Genomic DNA, 22,097 nt, shown 5'->3' on the forward strand with positions numbered 1-22,097 from the left:
CTCTCTCTCTCTCTCTCTCTCTCTCTCTCTCTCTCTCTCCTCTCTCTTGGTTTGCTGATTTCATTATGTAAATAGCAACACTGTGCTTATTCTGAAGAGATGAAGTGAATATGCATGGATAGTTCAATAAGAAAGCAAGGTATGGAGGTTAAATTTGAATTTGAAGGGTGTTCTAGTACATATATACAAATTTTGGATGAGGAAGAGGCAGAAATGAAATAAGTGGTGAGAATTGGAAGCCAACTCATTTAATTGAAAGAGCATTTTCCCCAGGGAACATTTTTGTCATGCGAATGTCTTTGGGGTACTCCAATTGGAATGTGTACATGGAAGTATCATAAAATCAAGGTTGGGGTCATGCATAAGAAAATAAGGGAGGACATGGATGGAAGTAGTTTGGATTTGTGGTTCTTGCAAATGATATGATACTATGGAAAGTACAAAAACGTGTTGTAACTAGCTGACTTTGCATATGGAGAAGATTTGTTGTCGGTTCTTGCTTAAATAAAATCTTTTCAGTTTCTTCATGGGGCTTCTATTGTTTTCATCTTTTTAAGTGTCTCTTGATTTTTTACTCCAATTCCATTACAATTCATTACGAGTTTGTTCATTTTGAATGGGCCGTAGGCAATATTGGGCAACGAGCTATGCTGGTCAAAAGATTGCTTCAAGTGCCAAAAGTTGGCAGAAAGGAACATTTAAAGTGCCAAAAGTTACGAAAGTGAAAGTACTAAAATATGAGTAAAATGGATCACTTAAGTGCCAATCCGGCCAAAATGCTAACTTGTACAATTTCCGGCAAAGTAAGTGCAAAACGACGTTGTTTTGCACGCCGACGTGGCTAGACAATGCCGACGTTGTTTTGGTATTGATGTGGTAAAAAATTAATATAAAATTAAATTAAATTAAATTTAAAACTAAATTTATTTTAAAAAATTTAAAATACAAATACAAATATTAAAAAAAAAAAAAAGGAAGGCGGTGAGGGCTGAGCCCTCGCTGCCGCCACCTCCTCGTCGCCACCGGGAAGGTCGATGACGAGAGGGGGAGGGTCGCCAAGGTCACCCGGCCGATTGGTGGCGAGGACTTGCGAGCCCTCGCCCCGCAGGGTGGCCCTCACCCCCGGATCGAGGCGAGGGCTCACGGGCCCTTGCCATTGGTTGGCCGGGCGACCTCAGCCAACCCTCCCCTTCCGTCGCTAGCCCTCCCGGCGGCGACGAGGGCTCAGCTCTCGGCCACCTCCCTCCTTTTTTTTCAAATTTTTGTATTTTTATTTTTAAATGTTTTAAATAAATTTAGTTTTAAATTTCATTTAATTAATTTTTTATTACGTCAATACCAAAATGACGCCATTTTACACTTGCTTCGCCAAAAAATCACCACGTCAGCATTTTGGTCAAATTTTGGCCGAATTAATACTTAAGTGATCCATTTTGCTCCGATTTTGGCACTTAAATGTCACTTTCATAACTTTTGGCATTTAAGTGTCCCTTTATGCCAACTTTTGACACTCTAACACTTAAGTGATCTGGATGCCAACTATGCTGGATGAAGAAGGTTTACCACATTGCAGCCTAGTGCAGCTCATTATGCCCTTGCTTCTCTTGAAAAGGCTGGTCGAGTAAATTTCATGATTACCGAAAATGTTGTCAGGTAACTGGATGTGGAAATTTTGTGACCTTTTCAGAAATTGGAGGATGAAGTTGCACCATCGCGCTGGTAGCAATCCACTGGAAATACATGGGACTGTGTGTACTGTAATATGTAAAGATTCTGGATTTCCTTTTTGCCGGAATTTGTTCCAAGAAGAGGTGAAGGCTCTCAACCCAAAGGCGCTCTCTTAGAACTTACTTTTTTTCCGGTCCTATTGCATTGTCTTCCTTTCTACTGAATTCAATCCCAAAACATTCATAAGGTTCCACCAAAATTCCTCTTTCTTTTTCATCCAGTGTGTTCGCAATAGTAGGCAGCTGCAATAGAAAGAATGGAACATGGAAACCCTGGTTCAGCCAAGAGCTTTGGTATGAAGAAGAGGTCCAATCGTGACATTGAGATAGTTGAGAATTTCTGGGAGGAAGATTTAAGCATCTCCACTCGAGAAAAATGTGGTGGGGGTGCTTAAAAGAAACAAATAATTAACTGTTTTTCAACATGTCTCAAAAACTTAGCCCTCATATATAATAGATCGGTCTCTTGCAGAGGTCGCAAAATGGGTTTCCTACTCATATCCAATGGCTTGGTTTAAGATTGGGTTGTCTAAAATTTGGCATATGGGTAGTAATGGGTTTAATAAACCAAAAATCAATTATATATGAGTTCTAGTGGGTTCAGAAAGAAACCCACTTTCAAGATATTTAATGAATTATGTAATGAAAGTACAAGTCAAGGTTGTTTGTACTAGACCAAAATATGGGAGATGTCAAGCGGAGAATATTGGAATTCTTCTAGGGCATGGATAATTTCGTAGAAACTATTGGTTAGAAAAAAATTGACGTCTACAATATTCCACAAACTGTTATTTATCACTAGCTATACGTAGAAAATTCAAAAATCTATCCTTATAGAATTTTATTTTCTATCCAAAATATATTGGCCGGAACTATCGATGGCTTAGTGTGCAAGTTGTGCAAGTTGGGAGGTTTACTTTGTCTAATATTAGCCATAAAGAACGTTTAAGCAATCCAACAATTCATGGTTTTACATAGTTATAAATCAACTTCTACAAAAGTGTCCGCACTCGCACTAGCTAAAAATATAAAGACGAAAAAAGAATTTATTTATCGACACCTTCGCTTCCCATTCCATAACCAAACCCCACACCTGTACACGTAAGTGTTCTTGCTCATTAGCTCTCACCCACATCTCCACATTGATCGAGTGCCACACAAAGTCTTAACCCATGACTTGACCTAAATACCCAAGCTCCCCCATCAACTTGACGAGTGAGTCCACAAAGTTGCTCACTCCTCAAATGAAACAATTTATGAGAAAATTTATTAAGAATTGAGCCCAGACTAGGTCGAGTATCTACTAGGTCCAAATTGGATACAGGTCACTAATTTGTGTATTGTGTTATTGGACCAATTCGGGCAAGCCCTTTTTCAACCCGTTCAGATTTGGTAGGCCTAGTCTCTTGCAAATTAAACATTCACAAACCAATCTAAATCTTATATTCTTGTGTCTCGAAAGAAACCTCCACATAAATTGAGAGTCTGAGGCTCATTCTAATAGATTTTGAAAAAAAAAAAATGCGTAGCTTCAATGAGAAATTCTCACTCTCTCACTCTCTCATCATGAAACAAAGGTATGGATTCACTAAATATTACTGTTAATGATAACGAGTTTGGAGAAAGATGAGAAATGTTGTAGTCACCTCAAGTAGGTGTGAACGTTATGCAGGAATAAGGTACTAATCAAATCTCTAAGGGTGCGTTTGTTTGCGTTTCTGTTTAAAAATTGTTCTAGGGAATAGAAATAGAAAAAAATGTTTCTGTTCTAGGGAACAATTTTTGAACAAAAACGCGTTTGGTAAACTTGTATAATTTTTTTATTTCTTTTATTTTTTTCTATTTTTTTCCTTTTTTTCTATTTTTTCCTTTTTTTCTTTTTTCTTTTTCCTTTTTCTTTTTTCTTTTTCCTTTTTTCTTTTGGCCGGTCGCCAGCCTCAGCCATGGCGGGCGACCGGCCGGCGAAGGCCGGCGGCCTCGCCCGGCCACAAGCAAGGCTCGTCGACCCCCGGCCGAGCTCGCCCGGCGGTCGGCGGGCCGAGCCTCGCCGGGCCACGCCAGCGACGCCAACTCGCCTAGATCCGGCAAGGCCGAGCTTGCCCGGCGGCCGGTGAGGCTCGACCTCGCCGGGCCACCACCAGGCAACGCCGACCAGGCGGTGGCTCGGCGAGGCCAAGCCTCGCCGACCGCCGGGCGAGCTCGGCGTCACCGGTTTGGGCGAGCTCGAGCTCGCCCAGCCAAGGCGAGGCTGCCCCGGCCCTCATCGGTCGGTCGCCGGCCATGGCTAAGGCGGCGACCGGCGAAAGAAAGAAGAAAGAAAATAAGAAGAAAAAGAAGAAGAAAATAATAAAGTATTTCTAAGTTTTGTTTCGAAATAAGAAACACAAATTTGTTGTTTCTTATTTCTGTTTCTTTTTTCCTGGAACAAAAAAACAAAAAGGAACAAAAACGCACCCAAACGCGTTTATGTTCCTTTTTGTTCCCAGAACAAAAAAACAGAAAAAGTATTCAAAAAAAAACACAAACAAACAGGCCCTAAAAGGAGAGAGAGAAAGCGAGAGAAATGGGAAGAAGGGGAGGAGGGGGGTTTCTGGGGAAGGAGAGGATTAGGCCCAGCCCCACAGGCAGGGGAGACAAGGGACCGTGCCCCGCATGGCTGATTGTTTCGTCCAGGCTTGGGTCAGCATGGCCTAATTGCTGGTCCCAAGTTTTGGTGCTGCAAAATTATATATCCCCGCCCTCAATTGTATAGGGAAGAGCCTCGTCATCTTTTCTGTTCACTTTGTTTTTGGCATAAGCAGGAGTTAATTTAATCTTGTGATAAAAGCTATGTGCACTACACTACGTATATCCTTACACAGTTTTCTTCTTTATCCATTTACAGCACATTGTTTCAATGAAGTCCCACTTTGAGCAATCCGAGTATATAATCTCTTTCAATGTGAATCATTTGCATAATTTTGCATTACCAAAAGCCACTTGCTTTACCAAAGCCTTTACTATTGGTGTCACCTCTCAAAAATTGTCAATCCTACTGGCGCATTGTCATGATAACGTAATAAAAATTTCATTTACATACAACTCATTTGAAAAATTTAAGAATTCCAAACTGGTACTTTTGTGATAAATTTAATCCAAATTAATTTTTTTAATCATAAAAAATCACAAATCGACGCATTTGTGATAAGTTTACCATCTATTAAATTATGTCTTAAGTTTGAGCATTTGCAAAACGTGATCTACTTGGATAAAAATTTTATCATTTGATCGTGAATATATTTTTCTAATAAAATAATATTCAAGATTACGCACAAGAAAAGAAATTCGAAATTCTTTTTTGAGTCTCGGATGTTTTCAATCAACTAGAGAAGCTTCGTTGGACTACTTGAAGGTTTACAAAAAAAGAAGATATATATTGTTACTAGAAGATTAAAAAAAAAAAGGAACACACTATATTTTATTATCTATTTATCTTTAAGGGGGATAAAAGAAAAATGAAGAAAACCAATGGTTTTCTTCCCCTTACTTGCAGTGTACGAATCCCTTTCAAAGAATGAAAGAGACAGTGGGCCCAGAGTCAAACTTGTTGACTCTGGGCACACATATTAGAACAAAATATGTTTTCTTCCTTTGGTGTGGAGCTACGAATAACCTAGAGGAGCCGCACGTAAGAGAAGCCATCTGCACATCCACGTCGCTTGAGAGAGGAGTCGCGGGATTTTTTTTTGAAGCCATGCGAAGCCTTGAAAAGGAACGTGAAGCGATACGTACATGGACCAAAGAGGAATTGTGACATCCCAAATTTTCAATCTTCTTTTCCATTAAATTAATCGGGCATTTCATCGACGTGCCTATAAGGTTATTCTCAGAACTGATCGCTCTCGAGAAAACTAGACTATCTAGGGAAGTCATTAAGGAATTTTAACGCAATAGACTTGAGAATTCGATCAGGAATTGGCTACTCAACCATGCTCATCTTTAGAGGTTATTGCGGTATAGTTAAAAATCGATTAGAAGTCGAGAGATAGATCGGTTCGACTGAAATGTGTGGCTAATTGTGGGTGACACCACTAAATTAGAAAATTCTCGTCGGCCGGCACTAAACTGATTTTTTCTATCGTTTGATACCCCGTGTCTGTATTTAAATTCTCGATATTTTCACGACAACTAAGAGTCGCTAATGTGTTGAGTGGATTCATTATGGCTCAAAAAAATTGATCACGAGTCATTTGCACTAAAAACTTCTGAAACCTATCCAAAGTAGTCTAGGTCACACTAAAAACACGCCGAGTGAAATTAACCATGAATTTGAATCCAATTTCAGAAATTGAAAGTTTTGTGATGTCACGAGTCATTTTAGGAATGTCAACTTATTCTCAAAAGATTTTTTTTTAAAACCGAGACTTTTTGGGAAAAGTCGAGGTAGAGCCATTTTTGTCTAGAAAAAGTCAGGGATCATTTTTTATTTCAAAATTGGAAAGTAAGCGGGATTAAATTGGTATTTTCCTCACCAATTGGTCGGTGAGATGTCGATTAATTTTATAGAGGCCGGTTTGTGTTGAATTGAGTAAGAACAAGTGTCCAATTGGTGAGAAATTCAAGCAAATTCGTATCTCCCTTTGCCTATGGTTTTGGACCATTTCAAGGGTTGCAAGAAAAGCCTTGGTGGCTAATTTGAGGCCAAGGACCAGCTGGTGGATGAGGATGGTCAAAGGGACCGAGAGTTGGAAAAATAAGGCCATGGTAGGGCCATTGTTCCCTCTCTCGTTCAAGCTGCCGTCCACAGCTCCCTCAGCCCCCTCCTTGCCATTTTCGGAACCCAGCAACCAATAGAAGATCAATCGCGAAGCTCCTCGCCGTCGCACGCCACGCCGGAACGCCATCCACCGCCCGCACGCGTGTGCCCACGCGCCTAGCTCGCCTTCGCCCCCGGCTATTCGAGAGCTGTCTAGCTCGTCCCCACCATTATGAGCTGCCGCCGCCACCCTCCAACCTCCATGAGTCCCCGCTTGAACCCGATTTGGTCTCTTTAGCCTTTCCTAGTCCGTTGTTGCTTCACTCGAGCCTTCGGCTTGTCTTTTCCAGCCAAGATCATAACAGAAAAGTGTGGGTCTCGATGTTGCTGTGAGGCCCGTTTTGAAGTCATTCCAGACCCAGAAAGTTAGGCCCGCCTTGGAGAGAATTGAGCTCCATTGCGTCCCCGTTGTTTTGCATCGACTAGATCGCTGAACAAGTGAGTTTAACTCACTAATCCTCGCTTAGTAGGTTAATCACACTTAGGGGTTGATTATTTTATGCTAAGATAGATTATGTGGTTATATTAATTAATTTTCAATGCATGTTAGGTGGATAGATAGTGCAATTAGCAAGTAAATAGACTCTAGTATTTATTTAACAAATCTCAGAAATTTTCCGAGCCCGTTCCGGCATATAATTAGGCATTACGGGACTAAATATGCATTTATTGCATTTATTTAATATTTTATGTAATTATTTATTTATTTATTTATTTTCCAAAAATTAGACTAGGATAGTCGGTGACCGGAATTTTATGCTGGTTATTGTGGTGCCATCTGTTTATTTATTTGAGCTTTAATTTATGCTAATTTTGCCTGATTGTAATTTTAGGATTTTATTCATAAATTGGATAATTTTGGTAATTAATTGGAGAATTACCAAACATCGGTCTACAGGGCCAAAAATCTATTTTTGGACTGCCGAAAGTAGTGGGAGGTTCAAAAGTGAAAACCTTGTATTTTTGCTAAGACCGGCCGTGTACTCACACACGTGTATTTTTATCAAGTATGATAAATGGTAAATTGGTTGTACGACCAGAAAAATAATGTTATGCTAACTCGATGACTCTATATGTCAGCTCGATGACTCTATATATCATCTTAGAGAATGAACGGTATGCAATGATGGCTCGGTGACTCGTTATGTCATCTTAGATAATGAACAATATGCTATTTATTAGCTTTTGGGGCAAGTTACTATCTATATATCACATAGGGTAAGCAATCTTGGATTTTGATCAGACTCATAAATAGTATTGTTTTAACCAAATGATGGTCCGATGACATTGAATCAATTGAGTCGATTGATCGATGATTCGATCTAATTGAGTGATTTGATTATTGATATGATTCAATGAAATATTAAATGGTATCAACTTACAGGAAGGAGACTGAGGCCAAGATAAGTCCTCTGACCCGTGTTGTGCTTAGGCAGCCCTTAGGGCATATTTGCTTCCTAATCGGGTCTTAGTGGGGTAAAACTTGCTGAGACATAGTCTCACCCCATTGTGAGACAATATTTCAGGTCCCTAGATGGCAGCCCCACCAAACCCTCTTGAATATTTTGGGCAACCCAAGAAGTTTACCGAGACAGGTTACCACATTCCGATACACCACCATCCCGAGGGACTCGAGTATGTGCTAATAAAGTCCATAGTCTGGGTAGACGTGGGTGAACCCAAGAAGGTGCCCCATGAGTACTGAGTGTGGTATCGCTATTATTCTGATGGGTGAAGGGTGGGTCCGATACCGGAATTAGTGGTACCGCTGTATGCACTGGAGGTTACGTTCGGGAAGGGTATTGCTAATCCTAAGGGTGGATCGATGGTAGATGCGAAGGACCCTAAGCTTGAAAGTGATTCTGACTCTCCGGTGAACTCAACCGTGGGCTCCAGCTGGAGTGAGGAAGAAGGAGAGATCGTCGAAAAAGAGGAGGACCTAGAGGAGGATCCAAGGGAGTATTGAAAACCCCACCATTGTTTTGCAAACCCTATGTTGTGAAGGACCTAACTTTTGGTAATAGTATTGTAATATATACTATATGGTTTGCACTATATAAAATAAACTAATTATATCTAACACAGTTTAAGTATTCTTTCATGGCTATTCTGTATCTTTTAATTTGGATAATTAAGATAATTAAGTGACTGTTAATTACTGGAAATGTATCATTTTGCAGATGATATGATATGTAACAGCCACTGTTCTCATGAATTTTTTCTAAACCAATTATATCAAAGATGGTTTGAGTATTCTTTCATGGCCATTCTGTATCTCTTAATTTGGATAATTAAGTGACTGGTAATTACATTTTTGTCAGGTAAATGTCTTTGGGATACTCCAATTGGAATGTGTCTAAGGAAATAGCATAAAATCAGGGTTGGGGTCATGCCTAAAAAATAAGGGAGGACATTCAAGGAAGTATGTTGGATTTGTGGTTCTTATGAATGATATGATACTATGGAAAGTACAAAAATGTGCTGCAATTAGCTAACTTTGCATATGGAGAAGATTTGTTGTCGGTTCTTGCTTAAATAAAATCTTTTCAGTTTCTTCATGGGGCTTCTCTGTTGTTTTCATATTTTTTAAGTGTCTAACCATGCCTAAGTTCTTTAGTGTGTCTCGATTTTTTACTCTAATTCCGTTACAATTCATTAGGAGTTTGTTCATTCTAAACGGGCTTGTTGGCAATATTGGGCAAGGACCTATGCTCGATGGAGAAGGTTTACCACAGGGCAGCCTAGTCCAGCTCATTATGCCTTTGTGTCTCTTGAAGAGGCTGGTCGAGTAAATTTTATGATTACCCAAAATGTTGACAGGTAACTGGATGTGGAAATTTTGTGACATCTTCAGAAATTGGAGGATGAAGTTGGATATTAATAATTCTTCTGAACTTATTTCAGATTGATATTGTTGAAAGAAATTTTTCATCTTGGACACGTGCCATGAAGGGATGGTGTCTTGGCATATCTCTAAGGAAGTAAAGTAAAACAATGTCATGATACATGCAATGTTATTGACATCACGAGCTTAAGATGAAAATGTGAAACAATTCAAAATGCATTCAAAATCAAAGTCTTTAGGATAGTTGTGTTATCCCCGACAGGTCATGAACAAAAATATTTGCTGGAGATGATCTTATATCGGAGATCTTGCTTCTTTTTCTTTTAAAGAATGCAGTGTCAGCATGAAAGAAAATAAGGCCCTTCAGAAGAGAACTACACAATGCTAATATGCAGAGAGAGCCCCTTCGATCTTATGAACCCTCTAAAAAGCCTACTACTATGGATGGATAAAACAGAAGCATTGCCTGATGCTCATTCTTTTTCAACAGCATTCATATCATCACATTTCGTGACCTTGTCGATGACTATTTTGCAGGAGGCAGACAAGGAGTGCGCAAGCCGCAAGGCAGTGTCCTCTGTATGTTTTTTTATGAGTTGTTAGCATAATGATTCTTTGAAGTCAAGTCTCTCCTACATTAGCACATAATGCCCTGATGCCATTATTCTGTCTTACTATTCGTCTGTCCTGTCAAATGTTGAGGTTCAATACTGAGGTGTAGATGTTCATGTAAGTCGATAAGCTGGACAGGTTCCTTCCCAACAAATTAGTTTGAAGCTCATGGAGATGGTGAGATTAATGGCGTCTCAACAGGGTTTAATCTCATTTTCATGTATTTCCTGTTACATATCGGAAAAGTGGTTCTGCGATTGGGTGATTATATACACGGTAATTTTGATTTGTCTCTTGTCACGCTCGATGGATTTGAGTGATTTAATGCCAGCCATCCATCGAAGCTTTGTCCATACAGCCATTGGATCATGTACAGCAAAATTGCCTTGCTTCTGGCCATTGGAGCATAGCAAAGGTGCATATCGAATGATAGTTTCTAACGCACGAAACTCACAAACTATAAATTATATGTAGATTATTAGAATATAAGTTTTAAGATTTGATTGCAATTTTTGAAAGTTTCAAGACTCAATTGCACTTTGTAACAAGTTTTAGTAATCAATTACATTTTTTGAAAGTTCTAAAACTTAATTGCACTTTCATGACAAGTTTTAGAACTTCTAGTGCATTCATCCATATTTTAAATATATAAACTTGACTTATTTCATATCATTCAAATATGTTTCGACCAAAAAAATATATATGTGATGTTAAAACTTATTTCTTTTGACTCTCTTGTGAAAAATTTGCAGAAGTTATAGATTGCATATGTACTAGTGTAAAATGTTTTCTATTTTCCTCGATTTGTTGCATTACTACTTTGCCAGCCAAAAAGCTGCTTCTCTAGAATTTACGGATTGCAACGATCTTGATCTTTTTCCAAACTTGTTGCCATCTTCGCCTATATGTTGTGAGCTCAGTGTTATTTCCATCAGATCAGAGACAGAAGAGAATTCTCTCGTTTCTTCAAGAAATAAAAATTTGAGTAGTTTCAGCGGAAAATTTAGATTATGTGCAGTGAATTTTCACTGAAACTCTTGGATGTAAATGATTGAATCGGTTGTGGAAGTTTAGTTGGCAAAGGCTGTTCTCATATGTGAAGCGTGAACTAAGTGCTAAATTTTCGTAAAGTGAATGAAATGCGGTTATTTAGAATGCATTTGGTAACATTTCTATTTTTAGCCGTAATTTCTTTTCAAAAATAATTTTTTTTTTTATATTTATTCCTTGGAACAGTTTCTAAGTAAAAAAAATGTGTTTGATAACTACTCAAAACTATTCTTGGAATAGAAAAATAATAGGAATACATTTGGTATAACTCTCAAATTTTTTTTGACATAGAATTTCTTTTAATTTTTTTAATGATTTTCTGATTTTTTTTTTTCCTTTATTCTTCTTCCTCCTCTCGTTGAGGCTCGGCAACCAGCTAGAGACGAGAGCCGATGAGGTCACCGGTGAGGCTCGACCTCACCCAACCACGGCAAGGTCTACTTCGCTCGGCCATGGCAAGGTCGGGCCTCACCGGTGGTGGGGTGAGGTCGCCAAACCTGTCTTAGGTCGATTGTCGACCACGTCGAGGTTTGGCAATTAATTAGAAGAGGAAGAAGAAAAAAAGAAAAAGAAAGAAAGAAAATGATTTATTTTAGAAATTGTTATTGGGAACAATAAGGGTTTATTTGGTAACATTCCAAACGATTGCCTAATTTTATTCTTTTATTCTCTAGAATAAAAAAAAATAGAACAAAAAAAAATAGAAATACGTTTGATAAATTTTTATTTTCTAGATTTTTTTAATTCCGAGAATCAATTTGAAATAGAGTCAAGAAGTATAAAAAAGTTATTTATTGTTCTCGGGAATAATTCCTAAAATCTTCTTCTTAGGACCTATTTGATAACAATCCTAACAGTGCCAGATTCTATTCTTTTGTTCTCGGGATTAGTTTTGGAACAAAATTGGGTTTGGTAAAATTTTTGTTCCTGTGAACAATTTTTTATTTTTTTTTGTTTCCGAAAGTAGATTTGGAACAGAATCAAGAATAATAAAAAAAAAAAAAAGTTGAGTTTTGTTCCCGGAACAATTCTAGAATCAAGCCCATATTTTCTCTTCTTCTTCCCTTTTCTTCTTCTTCATCCACCGCTGCGGTTGCTGTCTGCTGCCCATTGCCGCCAGTCCGACAACTGGTCCAGCGAGCTCGCCAATCCAAGGCGAGGTTCAGCGAGCTCGCCGGAGGCAAGCCCAATCTCCGGGGCTAGGAGAGGCCCGCCTGGCCACCGATGAGGCTGGGCGAGCCTCGCCCAGCTGCCAACGAGGCTGGGTGAGTCTCGCCCAGCTGCCGACGACGCTTCGGTGAGGTCGCCGACTTGAAGAAGAAGAATAAGAGAGAGAAAGGAAAAAAAAAAAAAAAAAAAAGTAATAAAATTATTTTAAAATTAAAAGAAAATGATTTGGAGTGGAAATTTTGAGCACAATACTAAGTGCAATTCTATTCTAGAATAAGAAATTTTGGACATGGTTATCAAATGGCTTAAAATGCTTAGAAATTATTTTTGGGAACAGAATAAAAATAATCATTTTTTATCATAAATTGTTCCTAAGAACAAAATCGTTATCAAGCGCACCCTTATTCTTCTTCATTTTGGTTGGTCGTTGGCCTCGGCCATAGCGACGACCAGCCAAACTAAGGCTAACAAGCCTTGGCGGCAAGGGCTACATGAGGCTTGTCCTTGCTAGTCGATGTGAGGCTAAGCCTCACTTGGCCACCGGCAAAGCTTAGCCTCTAGGCTTGGCCTCTAGGCTTGGTGTTGCCCGGGGCTGCGTGAGGCTTGGGCTTACCATCCCTCACCTAGCCACCGACAAGGCTCGACCTTGCCCCTGCGAGGCCGAGGCTTGTGGTGACCAGGCGAGCCTCCGATGAACTCGTTGGGCCTAGCCAAGGCGATTGCTCGCCATAAAGGAGGAGGAACAAACAGAGAAAATGAATAAGAAAAATGAAAGTTTTAAAAAATTAAAATAAACAAAAAAATTAAGAATTCTACCAAATGCTTTTCTATTTCGAGAATAAAAATTTTGGGCAATTATTAAACACATTTAAAAACTCAGAAATTATTCTCGGAAATAGAATAAAAAAATCATTTTTGAACAAAAATTGTTCACGGGAACCGAATGGTTACCTAATGCACTCAAGCAATTTTTATATATTTCTTGTTTCTGTTCCGAATATATTTCTTAATCACATTTCTATTCCAGTGAATAGAAAAATTAGTTGATGTTACTAACTGAATTTATATTCTTTTTCTATTCCTAAGAATAAAAGAAGAAATTTTGAAAAAAGAAAAAAAAGAACATTAACAAACAAACCCTTAGATTTCACTTTGTTCTTTTTTTCCCTTTGAAATTCAAACAAGCTGAACGAATTAGAAATACACATCAACAATAACAGTTCTTTACATATTCAATACCCTTGGACTTTTTAGTGAATGCTAAAAGGCAAAAGTTTTAGCGTCAAAATCCGATTACATTTTTTCTCTAGGTCCGACTAAAAAAATAACATGCTCTATCTACTAACTATAGTTTCACTATTGAATTTTCAGAAAACTCATCATTATTTTGTGTAAAATGTGTTCAGTTTTTCTTGGTAAAAGGAAACAAGTAAAAAACATGGACAAAAGAACAATTCAAGTACCAAAACTTGGCACTTTCATAATTTTTGACACTTAAGTATTCCTCCATGCCAAGTTTTGACACTCCGGGTGTCCGGCACTCGTTTTTCATGGTATGCGCATTTAATTTGTATAGCTTTCTTGAATGTCTTAGGGAACAAAACCGTGAATGTAATTTATTCAGTTTTCAACCACTTTTCAAAAACTTGGCACTCAGTTCACGCTTCATATAAGAATTCGGTGCTTGCATGATTACTTATTTTATATGGGAAAGCTTCTGTGAGAAATCAACATGCATAGGTCAGGTTTTCCACTGAAACTATACAATGTTTTAGTTCTAGGAGAACCGCCAGAATTCTCTTCTCTCTCTGATCGGATGGAGCCAGCAGAAGATTCACAAGATGCAATCGATAGCGGCGACAAGTTTGGAGAACCGACAGAGGGATCGCATCAAGGGAAAGCAATGATGATACTGGTGATGATCGAAGGGCAAGGGTTGACTCCGAGCAAGAGGGAGAGAATGCCGTTCCTGATGATCAAACGACAAGGATTGAAGGCCATGAATCGGACAGAGGATTCGAAGGGTCAGTATCGCGGGAGAAATTAGCGAATTAGCCATGCACTGGAAAGCAAGGAGATCGTACCCGTTTCGAGTGCACCAAATGATGGTTTGGAGGGTCTCCCTTCCATGCAAAACATCAATGCTGGTCAAGTTGGAGATGGAGGATAGAAGTCAAGCAAGAGGAAGAGATGACAAAGGTACATATGCCAAATTTTGTGTGATGACAAGCCAAGAATATTATTTATCCTATTCCTAATTTTGTTGCCCATAATTCACCAATGTCTTGATGACTAACGGGAGCATCAACTATCCGACAAAAAGGAAAAGAAGACAGGAGCATCAACTAAACTTTAATTTTCGGTTATTAATGAGATAAATTATTTATTTTTGGCCACATAAACGGAATGGTAACGCGTTTTTCAAAGAAACTTCTATAAATTGAAAGGACGGATGCCGTCCTCAAAGAATTCCCCCTTTAAAAGGGTGTCATTGTCGACTTGCTTTTTGCGCTACTCGTTTTGCGTAGGGCGAGGGGCGTTTTCGGTCAAAAAGGGGCATTTGACTTTGGGTTGACCGAAAACGACGTGCGAGTGACCAAGTAGGATAGCACGCGCACCGCGTTCTACGCTCCCGCTATAATTTCGTGGAAACTGCAGGTTAGGGAAAAAAATTTGACACTATAATATTCCACAAATTGTCATTTATCACGAGCTATACATAGAAAATTCAAAAATATATTCTTATGGAATGTTGTTTTCTATCCAAAAATATGTTGGCGGAAATTGTTGATGGCTTAGGGGCATGAGTTGTGCCAGTAGGGAGGTTTACTTTGTTTAGGATGTGAAAGTTTAGATATTATATTATATAAATTAAAAATTCAGGGATTATATTGCTCACTTAATCAAGTTCAAGAACTATTTATATCATTTTATCATTTGTCTGATATCAGACATAAAGATCGTGTGATCAATCTAGCAACTTATGGTTTTGCAAAGTTATAAAATCAACTTCTACAATAATGTCTGCAACTCGTATTAGCTAAAAATTATATAGGCGAAAAAAGAATTTATTTATTGGCACCTTCACTCTTCCCCATTTCATAACCCAATTCAAAACTTGTTCACGACAGGAGTGGTCCATCAATGCAACGCTCGCCCGCATATCTATGTTGTTCAAGTGCCGCGAGAAGTCTTAGCCAATGACTTTACTTGAGCGCCCAATCTCCCTCACTAACTCGGCAAGTCATTCCACAGAGTTGCAGACCCTTCAAAGGTAACAATTTAAGGAAGAAAATCATTAAGAATTGGAGCTTAGACTGGGTCGAGTATATGTTAGGGCCAAAATAGGTATATCTCGCTAATTTTTGTATTGTTTGTTTGGGTCAATTTGAATCAAACCTTTTTCAACCCGACTCAACCTAGCCATTTGATGGGCCTAGTTTATTGCAAATTAAACCTCCACAAACCAATATAAATCTCATATTCATGCGTCTTAAAGAGAAATCTCCACACATACTGAGCACTTGGGGCCCAGTCCATTAGATCTTGGGAACAAAATGTGTAGCTTCAATGGAAATTCTCTACTCCCTCATAATCTAAGGAAACGAGCCAGAGATTCACAATGTATTATTGCAAATGACAATGAATCCAAAGAGATATGAGAAATGTCGCAATAGCCTTAAGGAGTTGTGAACATTGCACGTTAACAAGGTACTAGTCAATTCTCTAGAGAGAGAGAATTAGGCCTGGCCCAAGCCCAAGTTGGCCTCCGTCCGGTCACGAGCAATGGAGGTACACAAGGGACCGTGCTCGGCATGGCTGTTTCTTCTGGGCCAAGCCCAACGTGGCTCGATTACTGGTCCTAAATTTTTGGTGATGGAAAATTCTTTATCAAAGAGCCTAGTTTGTTTTTTTTTGTCGATCCTACTCTAATCCTATTCTAATTCTCACTCTCAAACTTTTTTTCTGCCTTCTTAGAGAGTGTGGGAGTCGAAATCTATATTTGAAACTAAATCGCCCTCACCCTAACCTCTCGAAAATGTGGGATTTGAACCCCCACCTCTTCCTTTCATGTTGGAAGAGTGGCCATTGTCAAAGAGCCTAGTCATCTTTTTGTTTTGGAACCAAAAAAAAAAAAGTTTCTTGTTCGATTTTTTTTTTCTTTTTTGTGTGAGCAGGGACTAATTTAATCTTGTGACAAAAGCTATGTGCGTTGAACTACGCATCTTCCTACGCATCTCCCTAGACAAAGTTGTCTTATTGATCCATTTATAGCTCCATTGAAGTCCCACTTCGAGCTAATTTGATTTTTTTAATCTCTTTCGGCGTCGCCATCTGCATAATTTCACATTATCAAATGCCATTTGTTATACCAATGCCTTTATTATTACTATCACCTCTCCTTAATCATATTGTCACACTGTCGTGATGTCGTAATGAAATCTCATGGTATCACTTCAGAATCTCTTGAACTATACAAGACAATTTACATATTATTTGTTCAGAAAATTCAAATATTGTTGTGACATATTAAAGGATGGGAAAATTACTAAAAAAAAGTCATAAACCTATCAATTTAGTCCCAAACATTTTATGCTAATTCAATACATTCGACAAATGTTAACTTATACGCTAGTCATCTTACATGATGTGAATGGTGTACATGTGAACGATTTTGAATGATGTTTTATTTTTTTTTTGAATTTTGTATATATTTTTCTCTCTTTTTTCCCCTCCCTTTTGGTTGGAGAAAGAAGGAAGAAAGGAAAACAAGGAAAAATAAAAATATAGAAAAAAATTAAAAAATTATTAAAAATTACTCACATCAACACTAGTTAGCCAAAATTGACTGGATAAATTAAATTAGCATAAATGTCAAATGTTCATGACATCATGGACCAAAAGAAAAAGGTGAAGGACATAATTGGTGCAATTTTAATAAATTTATGATTTTTTTTTTTTTGGTAATTTTCCCATTAGATGATAGGGGCTTGTTAAAGAGTGGATTCGAGTAGAGGAGTGAATTATTTATATTTTTTTGGTGGAAATTAGAAGAGTGAATTGATCGTTGCAAAACGTTTATTTAATCAGGACGCTTCGATTGCTTTGCTGACTCTTAGCTGAGACGCATCTGCGTATCTTTTTCCTACGAAATGATCATCAAAGAACTGAGCAATTGCCCCCATGACTTATATAGTAATTCACCGTTTCCTGTTCACTTCTTTTCTTCCGCGTATCTGCAAAGAACCATCGCTGCAAATGAGCAACCCCGTCTTGGGCGTTGTTTCACCCGCCAGCCGTCCCCCATATATAGCCGCTCTGGACTCTCGGAGCAATCCACTCCCATTCAGACATTTTCACAAAAACGCCGAGGGCCAGAAACTGAAAGACTCAAGCGCTCTCCATGGAGGCCGAGTCGTCTCCGTGCGTGACAAGCCCAACTCCCTCTGTTGCCCTTTCATCGCCCGACGTCCAGTTGTCGTCTCCTTTCTCACCCCGTTGCGTTTACTGATGCAGGTTCGAGAGCAGTGAGATGCTGGCGACCTTCTTGGCGTCGACGCCACTCTTGGAGGAGTCGTGGAGGCTGTGCAGCTTAGCAAACTCCGCCGCGCCAAGGAGCTTTGTGGCGGACCAACACGGTGAGGTCGGGTACCTGGCGTTCTCGGGCATCCAGGTGATTGACGGGCCCGAGGCGAGTTGTGGGACCCTGATGGCGCTGGACAAGTGCGGATGGGAGCATCTGTTCTCGCCATTGAGGTGTGACGGTGATGGCGAGGAGACAGTCAAGGTGGACGCGGGATTCCTCAGTCTCTTCCTGGAATTTTACCATCGACAGGATTTCCGAAACCAGGTATGCAATTTGGCCTGCTTGACTTTGGCTTAGAAGACGTTACATCTTCATAAGTCGAACGTCATCAACTTCCACGAAATTATGGTTTAGCTTTCAGTCACCCTCCTCATAAATTGATCGGCCTGCGGACTTTGCATATCTTGTGATTCATAATCTGGATTGTTTGTTCGTCAGTCAAAGTCCGTACCTACCGTACATGACATTTCAAGAGGACCACGGTTTTACTTTATTTTCAAAACAGAAAAGAACCAAGAAGTTAGCGGTTGGTAGATATAAACATTTGCATGGCAGATTCTTTTTCTTCACTTTTGACAGCGACTTCATTCTGTGCACTTGATAACGACAAGAAAAGAGTGTTGCGTTTGACAGCAAGGGATTGCAATATTCCTTTGAACCAAAGTTAATATAAATTTAATTTAATCTGATGCGATTTAATTTTCCAAGGCCTTATCTGGAAAAACTCACTGAAAATTTGTTTTCAAAATGTTTGTTTGCTAGTCTACGAATTCCACAAATCCTCCTAATTTAAATGGATTTGGTGGGACTACATCAAAAGCAAATTAAGATTCTAGTTCTTAATCCTTATGTGTGAAGGTGATGTGAGGCTGTAATTAATTAAGAACTCTTGAAAATCTATCGACCATCCCTCATTCCAAAAATCCTGCTACTAATTTTTTGTCTTTGAAGGGAAAAAGCAAATTCACCTGAGAGCAACAGAGATGCATCAACTATCAGTTTTTTTTTTTTTTTTTTTTTCAGACGAACCATATTGTTTTGTTGAACTTACCAATCACAAACAACAGGAACTCATCCACGCATGGCTGCACTAGTTAGGCATACCCCCTAATTTGACCACCAGGTCAGGGGTTCGACTCCCTGAGTCGTTCACAGCTCTCACAGTAGTTTCGTGATTGAAGCAGGGGGCCTCGGCGGTGAATTGTTGGGCCAGTCTCCCCTGAGGTATAGTCGGTGTTGTGCTCCTGTAAGATGAGCTAGGCCGGATCCTCGCATAAAAAAAAAAGCAGGAAAGTCTTACTAAATTGCGCATGACTGATCAAGATTGTTTTGAGAGATTAAGCTGGTACAATGTATGTATGCATGTATATATGTATATATGTATGTATGTATCACAGTTCTTGGACAATACTAAATTACTAGTCTAGGTTAGTTGTGTTCTTCATAATGTGTTGGAAATCTAGGCATAGTCTTTCTACATAGCCATTAATGTATCGTAGTTTGTAGCGGTAAACCATCGATATAGTAGTCTCCACAGTCTTTTCCTTTTTTGGGAAGTCAATTGACATTAGCCATACCAGCATATTCGAACAGATCAAAAATTGCCCTTGGGTCATGCACAATTCTTGCTTTCGATTTGAGAGTGAAAAATGCGAAATCCTTCGAGCATTGAGCTGCTTTTTGTGTGCAGATTCAGGAATTTCTAGGAAAAGTTAAGATGATTATCCTCACAGGCCATTCCTTTGGAGCAACAACCGCCTCTCTCACTACTCTTTGGCTTCTCTCCCATCTACAGCCCATGGCTTCTCCCATCTCAGTCCTCTGCCTCACCTTCGGCACTCCTTGCTTGGCAACAAGTCCCTTTCCCAAGCCATTCTCCAAGAAAGATGGGGCGGGAGCTTCTGTAACATTGTCTCCAAGCTCGATGTAGTACCGAAACTGTTCTTCACTCCACTTACCTCCTTGACTCTTCAACTGCACTTGTTGCTTCAGTTTTGGCAAGTCGCTATGGCTTCACCCAGTCCAGAACAGTTAGTTGGAGAACTACAAAAACAAAATTTCGATGAATTCTTCAGCAACGTCAAAAAATGTGTTAAAGATGCTGCACAATCAGAAGAAGGGGCGGGGAACAATTTGTTTTGGCCATTGGGAAGCTACCTATTCTATTCAGAAGAGGGGGCAATCTGTCTGGATAACGCAACTTCTGTTGTTAAGATGATGCATTTGATGCTCGAGACAGTCTCTCCAACTTCCACTTTTGAGGATCATCTGAGGTATGGTTATTATACAAGACCACTTTCTTTGCAGTTCCTGAAAAGAATAAACATCAATGACCTCTCCGAGTCAAGTTACGAAGCTGCTGTCTTCTTGGCATTACAATCCTTAGGAATAGATCCACAGGTAATTAAATGCTTCTCATATCCGCATGACACACTATCTTCTTGGCTTTCTAATCCGACTCAAAAGTATAGTCTATCATTGCCCTTATTTTGTGGAAGGATTTTCTTGGAACAATTACTCTCTAGTATGTGGGGAAGAACTCTCCTTCGCTCTCTAAAACAAGTGCATGCAGAATGATGTAGACTTATACATCTTTTTGGCGATCGCTGAATGATAACTACTCAGTCTTCACTTTGTGGGTGGTGTTCTTATCACTGTGCAGGATGACAATATTTCAAAACCAGCTAAAGATTGCCTGCAGATGGCTCGGCACATGGGACGTGCGCCGAACCTGAACAATGCTTATCTAGCTATCAAACTATCTGAGATAACGCCCTGCAGGGCACAACTTGAGTGGTACAAGGCACACTGCGATGAGTCCGTGGATCAACGTGGGTATTATGACACATTCAGGGAATTTGCAGCATCCAGGAGGGAGTCCACAATCGACATGAACCTGTTCAGACTCGGCGCATTCTGGGATAGGGTCATAGGCATGGCAGCACGGAATGAACTCTCGCACGATTTCCACCGCAGGTCCAAGTGGATCCATGCGCCCCATTCCTACATGCTCCTCGCCGAGCCATTGGAAATCGCACGCTATTACCGTCATGGCATGCACACAAAGAAGGGACATTACATCAAGCACGGAAGGAATAGGAGGTTCCAGATTTTGGAAAGATGGTGGAATCAGAAGGTGGCTGTTGCAGCGCAAGAACCACAACAAAATAACAACAAAAGGAGTAGGAGCAGGTACGCAAGCTTTACTCAAGATTCTTTGTTTTGGGCGAGGGTGGAGGAAGCTAAAGACTGGCTCAAGGATGTGGAAGAGGAACAGGACCTGAATAAGTTGAAACCGCTTCTGGAGAACATGAACGGTTTCGAGACGTATGCAGAGGAGCTAATTAAGAACAAGGAGGTCTCCAAAGATGTTGTGCTTAAGAACTCAAGTTACACATTATGGGTTGAGAAATGGAAAGATTTGAAGTCGAAGCTCTCGCAGCGACCTTCTACTCCTGTTCTGAATGAAATGGATTGTGATGACAAAGAGATCAGATAGTGACACTAATAGTCTTTGAATTTTAACTCAATATAAAACATGATCCCTGAAGTTATGTATTCCCGAATTTTAATTTAATGCACAACCTAAACTTATAGTATATATTGAATGGACTCCATGAACTATTTGAAAATGTTTAAGATCGGGGAAAATATTGAGTATTTTCTTTAAAAAAACTTTTTTGTTTTATTTTGTTTTGTAGTGAAATGCAATAACCTATAATAATAAGGAAATGTCAAGTTGGGACATTACACTTGAATTTTATTCTATTGGGCCCTCCCAAATAGTGGAAATCTATTGGTCCGTGCCAAAAATGTATTTAATTATTTTCATGTTGGTAAAGTTTTGACGAGCATTGATAAGTCTATGTAACTTTTTTAATAACTTTCTAAATTACCTGCTTTCGCAGTTACCAAAATTTTGAATTCGCTAACTTTTATTGATGCGAAATTTCTGACTTATATCCACTTTTGTCAGATTAATTAAAAGGTGGGCTTGTGAGTATATATAAATATATAATATATGCTAAATTTTGAGTATATTCTTAGAATAGGGTTAAAATTAGAACTGAATTTTCTAGGCTGGGAAGCTATGGAACATGGCCTCCTGTTGTGAATGGCCTGTATCGAACCGGTCGCCGATTCGCTCTAAGCGTCCCTCTCTCTCTCTCTCTCTCTCTCTCTCTCTCTCTCTCTCTCTGAAAAACTCCGACTCTTTTTCGCAGACTAGCTCCATCAATTTCTCCAATGGCGATCACCTCCGTTCGCCTTCTCATTCCTCCTTCCTTCACGTAGCCCTCCCTCTCTCTCTCT

The 22,097-nt window shown here is 39.4% G+C and overlaps 1 protein-coding gene and 1 pseudogene across 1 annotated transcript; both read left to right on the forward strand.

Annotated features, from left to right (window-relative positions):
* LOC120288255 overlaps nucleotides 1–8,488 on the forward strand; it is a 34,586-nt pseudogene extending 26,098 nt beyond the window's left edge.
* Nucleotides 8,489–19,630: 11,142 nt separating this feature from the next.
* LOC104418072 (lipase-like PAD4) lies at nucleotides 19,631–21,285 on the forward strand. The gene is made up of 2 exons (XM_039301900.1): nucleotides 19,631–20,186; nucleotides 20,449–21,285. The coding sequence occupies exons 1-2, from the start codon at nucleotides 19,794–19,796 to the stop codon at nucleotides 21,283–21,285; spliced, it is 1,230 nt and encodes a 409-aa protein (XP_039157834.1). The 5' UTR covers nucleotides 19,631–19,793.
* Nucleotides 21,286–22,097: the final 812 nt, after the last annotated feature.

The sequence above is a fragment of the Eucalyptus grandis genome, chromosome 9, assembly GCF_016545825.1.
Source record: "Eucalyptus grandis isolate ANBG69807.140 chromosome 9, ASM1654582v1, whole genome shotgun sequence".
Taxonomy (NCBI): domain Eukaryota; kingdom Viridiplantae; phylum Streptophyta; class Magnoliopsida; order Myrtales; family Myrtaceae; genus Eucalyptus; species Eucalyptus grandis.